Source organism: Dromiciops gliroides, chromosome 2 (assembly GCF_019393635.1).
Source record: "Dromiciops gliroides isolate mDroGli1 chromosome 2, mDroGli1.pri, whole genome shotgun sequence".
NCBI lineage: Eukaryota > Metazoa > Chordata > Mammalia > Microbiotheria > Microbiotheriidae > Dromiciops > Dromiciops gliroides.
The window spans coordinates 675,912,365-675,922,635 of NC_057862.1; the positions used below are offsets into that span (position 1 = coordinate 675,912,365).

Consider the following 10,271-nt stretch of genomic DNA (forward strand, 5'->3'; position numbering starts at 1 on the left):
ACAGTATTAACAACAGATTGGACATGCAGGGTGACTTCCATGGAGGAGGCAAGGATGACCCTGAGGCTGCAAGCCTACAGAACTGAGAAGATGGAAGTGCCTTCAGCAGTAATAATGAGGATGGGAACAGGGGAGGGTTTGGGGAGAAAAATAATTAGCGCTTCCTTGACTTTGAAAAGTCAGTAGGTAACTTTTTTACTTTATTCCCTTAATGCCACCTGCAATGACCACCAAAATTTCAGTTAACAAGAACTGAATAAGCACATACTATGTGACAAGTGCCATGCTATGTGATGGTGATACAAAGACTCAGAGCTGTGCCAGGGCAGCACAGCACAGAATCCCAGTTGGGAAAGCCAGACACCTGATGGTGAATCTACAAACACTGGCAAGTACCATCTAACATTCAGTGCCCTAATGCTGGAAAATAACCAGGCACTCTAGGGGCCACTTCAAGAAGAGATGACAACCAATCAGCCTTGGAAAAATGTCAATAATGTCAAGAGAGGCTGGATGACCTCTCTGAATTCTGCCTTAGACTCTTCCCACCCTGGGAAAGTTATTTAATCTCTCTCAGCTTCAGTTTCTTTATGTGAAAAATGAAGATAATAGTAACACACACCTCACAGCAACATTTTAAGGATCATGGGATAATAATATATGTGCACATATTTGCCCACCTTAAAAGGCAATATCCACTGATATAGTTAATAGTATTACTTACAGACTGGTAGCTTCATTAAAATCTGCCCCCATAAAATCAGGGACTCCCTGAGGATAGGGGTTCTATCTTTCCAATTGACCAGGGGCTCCATGAGTGAGTGCAGTGTGAGGAAAGAATGAAGGGAATCTTTTCTTATTTCTCTCCTCCAGAATTAAATCTCCATGGTGATCCTTTCAGACTTCAAAATGCCTAGGTTCAACAAATATGTAGGAATGAGGACTGGGTGGTTGGCATTGAAGCAGCCCATCCTAGGCTTCCCAAATAATAACTGATGATGACTGTGCTCTGAGGTACCCTGTCCTCCCCATAGGGGAGGTTTCACTTCCTCTCTTATACCTGCAAGGCAGGGAAAGTTTCAGCCTGGTAACAGACATCGTAGGTGATGATGAAAGGAGGGCAGGGCCTCAGCAGAGCCAATCCCAGCCTGGCTGGGAAAGAGGAAGCCATGATATATAAATAGAAGACAACAGTTTTCAGTTCCTGGAACCTAAGATGAGGACCCTAAAGCTTCTCCCAATTGGGGTGTAATTGATGAGTCCAAGTAGCCACTTTCTGAAGATCATGGAGTGTCAGGGAAGGTGGACATGTCACTCTTCAACATGGTTTCTCATTCTAGGAGTATTTTCTTTGAGAGAGATCCAAGCAGGTAAGTGTAGAGGGAAAGAGGTCAAGTAGAAAGGGGAAAGACTAAATCTTAGGGTCTGATTGGCAAAACTCAGTCACTGTACTCAAGAGATTTCAGGCAAACCAGGCAGTCAGTCAACAAGAACTCATTGAGCAATGTGTATATCAAGCTAAGTGCTATGGGTACCAAAAAATAAATAAAATAAAACCTTGTCACTACCCTTAAGGAACTAACACACTAATGGGGGAGACAAAATATAAACAAAAAGATGCCTGCAAGACACAGAGAGAGTAGATGAAAGGGAACTTTGGAGAGGAAAGCTCTGGCAATTGTGGGCACCAAGAGAGGCTCCCTGAAAATGGCATTTGATCTGAGACTTGAAGGAATCCAGGGAAGCATGGAGGTAGAGGTAAGGATGGAGAACATGTGAATCATGGGGAATAGTGAGAATAAAGGCAGAAGGAGGAGCATAGAGTAGCATGATTGAGTACAGCAAGTAAGGGGCTGGTCAGCAGCTGAAAAAATGGGGGCAGTATAGCGTAAGGCAGATAGAGTGGCTGGAAGTGTTCATGCTCTGGAAGGTTTTACGTGTCAAGCAAAGAACTTTATCCTGTAGGTAAGAGAGAGCTGGTGGGGCTTGCTAAATAGGAGAGTGACATAGTCAGAGTTATGCTTTAGAGAAATCACATTGGCAGCTGAGAGATCATAGATCAGAGAGGGAAGAGGCTAGAGGTAGGGAGACCAGTGAGGGGCTATTACATGTGAGAGAAAATAGGGTCCAAACAAGGATCAGGGCTGTGGGAGTAACACTGGAGGGGATTTATAGGAGAACTACCAAAGGACCTGAAAGGTCATATAGTCCAACCTTGTCATTTGACAAATTTGGAAGCTGAGTCCCAGAGAGGTTATGTGACTTTCCCAAAGTCATAAAATTAGTATTAAAATGGGATTCAAACCGAGTTCTTCTGATCCCAAATCTGAAGAAAGGAAGCCAAGTGGGGGGACAGGGCAGCTGGGTGGCACAGTGGATAGGGAGCTAGCTCTGGCTTCAGGAGGACCTGAATTCAGGTCTGGCCTCAGACACTTGACACTTTCTAGCTGTGTGACCCTGGGCAAGTCACTTAACCCTCATTGTGAAGAAGAAGAAGAAGAAGAAGAAGAAGAAGAAGAAGAAGAAGAAGAAGAAGAAGAAGAAGAAGAAGAAGAAGAAGAAGAAGAAGAAGAAGAAGAAAGGGAATGAGGGCCTGAACTGGGGTGGGGGGGAGGTTAGTAAATGGAGAGAAAAAATAGATTTGAGAGAAGTTGTGGAGAGGAATCAGTAGGACTTGGCCATTGGTCAAATATTGAAGGAAGGGGGGAAAGGGAAGACTGAAGGATGAAACTGAGATTACAAATCTGAGTTATTGGAATGTTAATGGTGATCTTGACAGAAATAGAAAGTTAGGAGGAGTAGTGGGTTTAAGGGGGAAAGGAATGACTTCTAGTTTTGACATATTGAATTTCAGCTACCTATAGGCAATCTAATTGGATATGCCCAAACAAAGGGTTTTTAAAAAAAAAATATGCATTTATTAAGCCCCCACTATGTGCCACACACATAAAGCTAAGTGCTTTGCAAATGTCTTATTTGATCATCATAAAAAACCTAAAAGGTAGGCATCATTATTATCCCAATTTTATGAATAAGGAAAACAAAGCTTGAAGAACTTAAGCAACTTGCCCAGGGTCACACAGCATAAGTGGCTGAAGCTAGATTTGAACTCAAGTCTTCCTGACTACCAGCACAGAACACTATCCACTGCACCAAATACCGGGTGATGTGTAAAGTGGGAGAGAGAGAGAGAGAGAGAGAGAGAGAGAGAGAGAGAGAGAGAGAGAGAGAGAGAGAGAGAGAGAGCTGGATATTTAGGTTTTGGAGTCATCTATATAGATTGTCTTTACTGATCATTAAGGGCAGAGGAAGGGCAAAGGAATGGATGAGAGGAGACACTCAACCTCTGGTATCTGAAAACCTGCCCCCTGAAGTGAAACACCATCTTTTCTTCTCTTCCATCCTACAATACAGTCCACCACAGGCATGTGGGTCAGTTCACTGCAGTGGGCACAGCCCATTCCCTCTCGGAATTAAATGCAATTAACTTCATAGATGATGTTGAAATTGGATACTATAACAACATACAGAATCAAATTATTGTCAAGATACCCTGGATCTCCAAGGTACTGGGAATCGATTACATTACCCAGATGCTTCATTTATTGGTGGATCATGAGCAACATTCTCTCTGGACCATTCAATACTTAGCAAAGAATGCCACTGACCCTAACAGTAAGTCAGATCGATTCATCTCCCCCATCTCTCTTTTCATCATACCTTGTCTATTTCTCTTCCAAGTCCAATAATAGATCCATCCCTAAAAGATCATACCACTGAAATGGACATCCTTGATTCCAGTCCCTTGTTATTTACTTCCCTGGAGAAACAGCTTTGAAGAATTTAACCCTGAGCCTTAGGTTTCACCCAGTTAAGTCACCATTTCCTTCTATAATCTTCTAATAAACCTCTGCCTTCAACCCAAGAATTTTCACTACTTTCCCAAATTTTCTTAATCAATAACCTTGAACTCATAGGATGGTGGCTCTATACCCTTATTTAGGCCCTCAATTTAGGGATGGGCTGCACTTGATCCTAGTTACTGATCTCCTGCTGTTCAGCTGTCCCAGAGGAGCCCAAACCAATGTCCCTCCACAGGAAACCACACAGGGCAGCTTCTTGCAGACTGTGAAATAGACGATGACATCAAGGTAAAGAGCCATGTCCATTTAATTTGGGATGGAGAGGAATATTACAGGATAGATGAAGAAGTTGGGCACTGGGAGAACTTAAAGCCTGAATTCAAGAAATACAAGCATTTGCTGGAGAGCCCCTTCTGGACCAATCTAAGGAAACAATACATGGATAAATATTGTGTAGACTTGATGAGGAAAATCGTTGGTCACTCAAGCTTAAAGGATAATGGTGAGTGTTTTCTTCTTCCCATCTCTTCCCAAAAGGTCCAGGTCACTTCCATCATCCTGTGTGCTAACTGGAGCCCTAGAAAAACAGGTAGAATTTCTGGCTTCTGACCATAACTCAAACTCACAATGGGAAAATCAGAGAAATATGAGAAAAAGTGAAATTCTTTCTTTTTTCTTTCTTTCTTTTTTCTTCCTTTATGTTCTCAACTCCATTTTTTTTCTTTTTCACTTTGTGACCTTCTTTCTTTCCTACTTACCTTCTTTCCTTCTTTCTCTTTTTGTCCTTTTTTCTTTCCTCCTTTCTGGATACTTATACTGCCATTTCCTGCCAAGCTGGAAAAACAGTATATGTACAGGCTCAAGAATGACAGACATGTGTCTGCTGTCAAGTGAGCCATCTAGCCAAATTTAGAACCATACTACCAGAAGGCTGGTAACCAGGTAATGTTTCATTCTTATTTTGTTGGGGTTAGAATGCAAGAAGGATATCCTAGTAAGTATAGTGGGTCTGTAATCTACATCATTAGGAGAATATCTACTGATGAAGTCATGGATCGTTGACCTTTTGAAGAAGACTGTTCTTAATCCATCATAGCAGACCAAACTCCATTAAGATGGTTTAGAAAACTGATTACTGGGGTAATCAACACCAACAGATGTTGGCTCTGTAACTAATGTTTATCTAGCACTCTTCTAGGTGTCCAGGGAGATACAAAGAGGCATAAACTAACATGATACCCTCAAGGACCTGATAGCTCTATTGGATGAGGGATTCTGCATTAAGGAGACTGGGCATTTCAGTGAAGGCAGAGACAAAGGAAGCATCAGACATTCACTGAGATTTTGACATGAAGTCTTCTTTCTTGATCTCTGCTCCCAGTGCCCCCTGAAGTGACTGTATCCCACTATGTCAGCCCAGAAGGAAGCAGCATTCTCTCCTGCACAGCCAGAGGCTTCTACCCTCAGTCCATCCTACTACGTTGGGAGAAGAATGGGAAACTGGCTGTATGGGGAAAGGAGACTTCCACTGGCATCCTGCCTAATATGGATTCTACCTTCCATCTCCAAGTTACCTTAGAGCTCCCACCAGAGGACTCAGGAACAGGTTACACCTGTGTGGTAGAACATATTGCGCTGAAGACCCCTGTTGTGTATCCAGGTTAGTGCTTTAGCCGGGCACTCTCATCACATCCCCAGGAGACCAGGTCATGGACTGTAGTTTTACTTCCTTCCCCTTCTACTGAATCTACAACCTCTTACATTCTACCCTTTATCCCTATAGTCCCTGAAAAGCCCACAATGGAGAAGCCTGGGATCCGGGGACTGGGCATTGTGTTAGCTGTCATCCTAGTGCTGAGCTGTGCTGGGGCCTTCATAGCATGGAAGATGAAGAAGTCAGGTATGCATGTAATGGGAAAGAGTGACAGAAAGATATTGGATGGGGAGCTCCCAAGGAGACAGGAGATATTGCTAATATAGCAACCTCAATAAGTGCTTGTAGGAAAATGTTTTGAGAAGGAAATCCCAGAACCTTAGGGTCAAAGTGGGACACAGAAGTTATACAGTCTAAACCATACCTGTTCAAGAAATACCTCAATAACATCCTAGGTGACTCAAGCTCTCCAAGCCTCAGTTTGCTCAGTTGGAAAATGAGTATAATAATAGTACTCACCTCACAGTACTATAATGCACATAAAGTGCCAGTCAAACTTTGAAGTACTATATAAATATCAGTCATTATCATTATTCATTCTATTTATTATTCTAAATTCATTGTTAATTAATTATTAATACAGTTGGAAACTACTTGGGTCTTTTTTCCTTGTCACACCAAGGCCAAGTCACATTGTTGATTTATATTAAGTTTTCAGTCCACTAAAATCTGAGTCTTTTTTTTTTTTTACAGAAAACGTTGTGTGTATATGTATGTACATATGTATGTATGTATTTATATTCATTCATATACATATATGTGTGTGTGTATATATATATATATGGATTTTTAACTGAACTATGGGACTTAACAGTTATTTCTATTCCAATCTGATCTAACCCGATCTAAGAAGCATCTGTCAGGGGCCTATTAGTGGATTGCTAGACTCTTGTAAAACAAAGACAAAAGGAAAATAGTCCCTGCTCTCCTGGAGCTTTCATTCTATTGGTGTGACACCATACAAAACTCCTATTAAATTTCATCTAATCAAATTCCGCCCATTGTTCTGACCTTTAAAGATCTTTCTGGAACTTGATTTGGTCATTGGGTTTATTCATATTCATTCACTGGCATCAGGGGCAGCTAGGTAGCACAGTGGATAAAGCACTGGTCCTGGAGTCAAGAGGACCTGAGTTCAAATCTCACCTCAGATACTTACTAACTATATGACCCTGCCACTTAACCCCAATTGCCTTAAACATCCAGGGCCATCTCCAGGTATCCTGATGTCTATCTGCCACTGGACTCAGATGGCTTTGGAGAAGAGAGTGAGGCTGGTGACCTTGTACAGTCCTCCCTCACTTAAATCCAATTCAGTGCAAGAAATGACATCACCCCGAGGTCACGGTCCTCTTCCAGAATAAAAGAACAACAACAACAGTGACATCAGCTGTCCCTCCTGACTTTGAGTTGTCTCCAGATTTGATGAACATGACACCCATGGTTTCATCCAAGTCTTCAAAAACCATGTTGGCTCTTAGTGATCAAGCTGCCCTTGTTGGACAAATGAAGCTCTGTCTTGAAGTTAGGAATATCTGGATTCTAGTCTCACCTGTAACGCATATTGGTTGTGTGATCCTGAACAAGTCATTTGCAGAACCCCAAGGAAACTCTCTAAGACTTCATTATAAATAGTCCAAGTCTTCACTGGAAGAGGGAGTTCCTCTCTAGGAGTTTCCAACACCCATGACAGCTTGGGTCAGGACCAAAAAAAGGCATAGGGGGTACAACTATATACCTTAGCAACATTTAGTAGAAATATGTTGATAATTGAAGTCCAGCTCATTGACTTATAGTACAAAGAGTCTACCACCTTCCCTTAAAAAAATATGGGGTTGGGGCAGCTAGGTGGCACAGTGGATAGAGCACCGGCCCTGGAGTCAGGAGTACCTGAGTTCAAATCTGGCCTCAGACACTTAACACTTACTAGCTGTGTGACCCTGGGCAAGTCACTTAACCCCAATTGCCTCACTAAAAAAAAAAAAACCCAAAGAAAAAAAAAATATATATATATATATATATGGGGTTGGGGCAGCTAGGTGGCACAGTGGATAAAGCACTGGCCCTGGATTCAGGAGGACCTGAGTTCAAATCCAGCCTCAGACACTTGACACTTACTAGCTCTGTGACCCTGGGTAAGTCACTTAACCCTCATTGCCACACACACACACACACAAATCATATATGTGTGTGTGTGTGTCTGTGTCTGTGTATACATACATACATATATATATGGGGTCATTTGTCTTTTTCCACACCTGTAGGTCCTCTCCCATTCAACATTATTTTTCAGAGATCAGTGTTAGGAGTCTGGTTATAAATCATCAAAGTTTTTTTTTAATACCCTGAGATGTTCTTTTAAATTTTTTATTTTTATTTTTTGTCTTTTTGGTGTTTTTTCCTCCCGTGGGGCAATGAGGGTTAAGTGACTTGCCCAGAGTCACAGAGCTAGTAAGTGTCAAGTGTCTAAGGCTGGATTTGAACTCAGGTCCTCCTGAATCCAGGGCTGGTGCTTTATCCTCTGCACCACCTAGCTGCCTCCTGCCCTGAGATGTTCTTAATCCAAGTCAGGTGACTTAAGTTTATTAAGGATACTCAGAAGTTCTCCAATCAGTGTCATACATGAGCTTTTACTCTTTAACTATTTCTGTGCTTTAGATCTATATTCTAATACCATTTTCTTTGTAGCCACAACAGAAACATTTTCATATCATTTGAAGTTATACTTAAGTTAAAAATGGTCATTTATTCCCGCCCAATAGAAAGACACAGTGAAAATTTAGATAACGTGTCCATTCCCCTGGATTCCTTATTCACATCATTCAGTTCATTCTGAGAAGTGGTCTTCTTTCTTCTTTGAGCTTTCTCTCATAACAAATGCTGTTTTAAAAAGTACAAAGCCTTTTATAATCGTGCTAAACATTCATCATCAGTTTCAGCTCAATGACCCTAAAAGCACCATTATTTGACCTTGGTCTTTGTTTGTATTTATTTTTAGTTATCAGATTCTTCCATTTTTCTTTTCTTTTTTTATTTTGTGGGGCAATTAGGATTAAGTGACTTGCCCAGGGTCCTCCTGAATCCAGGGCTGGTGCTTTATCCACTGGACCACCTAGCTGTCCCTTCTTCCATCTTTTATAAGCATTTCGGAAAAGCTAAGTGGGGATATGAGTACCCTTTTAAAAAGTTTCTCTCCTTTTCTTCTTCATTACAATTGTTTGTATCTGTTTTAAAGTGCATTTTGTCTATCTTGATCAAATTGCCCTAGTAGAATTGTGAGCCATGGGATGCTACCTATTTTCTTCAATGAAGATTTTATAGACATAATCTTGGGAACAATTGGCAAGAATATATTATTATTTAATAATTAACACTCTCGAGGCAGCTAGGTGGCACAGTGGATAGAACACCGGCCCTAGAGTCAGAAGCACCTGAGTTAAAATCCGGCCTCAGACACTTAACACTTACTAGCTGTGTGACCTTGGGCAAGTCACTTAACTCCAATTGTCTTGCTTAAAAAAAATTTAAAAAATTTAAAAAAATTAACACTCTCTGGAATACTAAAAATATGACTGAAATAATTATGTTTCATAGTTGAATGAAGGAATTAGGATGTGACCGTCCCCTGGAGGTTCACTGAGTGAATACTTAGCATGATTCCAATAGCGATCATTATGACAGAAATGACAGGCACCTCATCCTGTTCCCACATAATTTCCATCTCCTCTGCTAGGTCTGTATATTTTCAAAGCTTCTGATCCTCATGTAGCTTAGAGGTTATGATGTGGCATAATGACATATATTTAAACTGTTATTTAATTTTTTTAGGAATCAATGTTATATCCAGGTAATTATGGACAATCATTTGATCTGGGGTCACACTATGACCACTCTATTATCTTTAATTGGTTGGGTTCTCAAGGATATTTTGAGAGATGTATTTTTAGGATATGGATTTATCATGTGTCTGTCCATGAAAAAGAGAGGGCTTCTGATTTTCACATTGTTGGTGGTGTTCTTATCTTGTTATTCTCATCTTTTCTAGTAGGGCTCAGATATAAATAGTCTTGAGACAAATCAGTATCCTGCTATCTTCCATTATTCTTGTTGTTGCTCTTATTATTGTCACTATAGTGATGATGATGATAAATTTGGGGGCAAAGGGCAGTTGTATGCAAGTGTTTCAGGAAGGGTTTCTTCAGTATTGTCCATGGTGAAAGAAAAACATGAAAGTCAGAATTTTTAAAAATGGAATAGATCTAGTCAGATTTAGGAGTTCAGCTTCTGAGACCAGGAGTGGCCCTGCTTGGAGACAGGAAGTCAAATGAAATGACTTCTCAAGTGCTACAAGAGAGTGTGGATCCTCTGTAAATGTCTCTACTTGTTTGGAAGAATGCAAGAACCATAATAGAAATACAGAGAATAGTGGTGAAGTATGTGGTGGGATGGGTAGGAAGAAAATCGATGAAAATCAACTCCTTTGGGAAGCAATAAGAATATGTGCTTTTACCTAAGTGTAAGAAATTTCAGAACTACAGTCTCCTCTTCCACTTCTTCCATTAGCATGGTGAATGGCTGGGTTGGCATGGGGCTATGAGGGGAGGTCAACCCAGAGACCTTTGTTCACAGGTTCCACAGGTCAGCTGGAAGGACCTTTTGCTTCTTCTGCTTCTCTTACTCATTTACCAAAATAG

General features: G+C 41.0%; 1 protein-coding gene across 1 annotated transcript; it reads left to right on the forward strand.

Annotated features, from left to right (window-relative positions):
- Positions 1 to 1,255: 1,255 nt before the first annotated feature.
- LOC122739613 (class I histocompatibility antigen, F10 alpha chain-like) lies at positions 1,256 to 10,271 on the forward strand. The gene is made up of 6 exons (XM_043981283.1): positions 1,256 to 1,370; positions 3,415 to 3,675; positions 4,099 to 4,365; positions 5,245 to 5,523; positions 5,647 to 5,763; positions 10,207 to 10,271. Exons 1-6 carry the CDS (start codon positions 1,256 to 1,258, stop codon positions 10,269 to 10,271), a joined length of 1,104 nt encoding a protein of 367 aa, XP_043837218.1.

Excerpts from the sequence above, each read along its gene's own strand:
- LOC122739613 (XM_043981283.1), top strand. The coding sequence starts at position 1,256 with ATGAGTCCAAGTAGCCACTTTCTGAAGATCATGGAGTGTCAGGGAAGG. Across the intron at positions 1,371-3,414 it reads TTTGAGAGAGATCCAAGCAG|TCCACCACAGGCATGTGGGT; the intron begins GTAAGTGTAGAG and ends CCTACAATACAG. Across the intron at positions 5,524-5,646 it reads GACCCCTGTTGTGTATCCAG|TCCCTGAAAAGCCCACAATG; the intron begins GTTAGTGCTTTA and ends TTATCCCTATAG.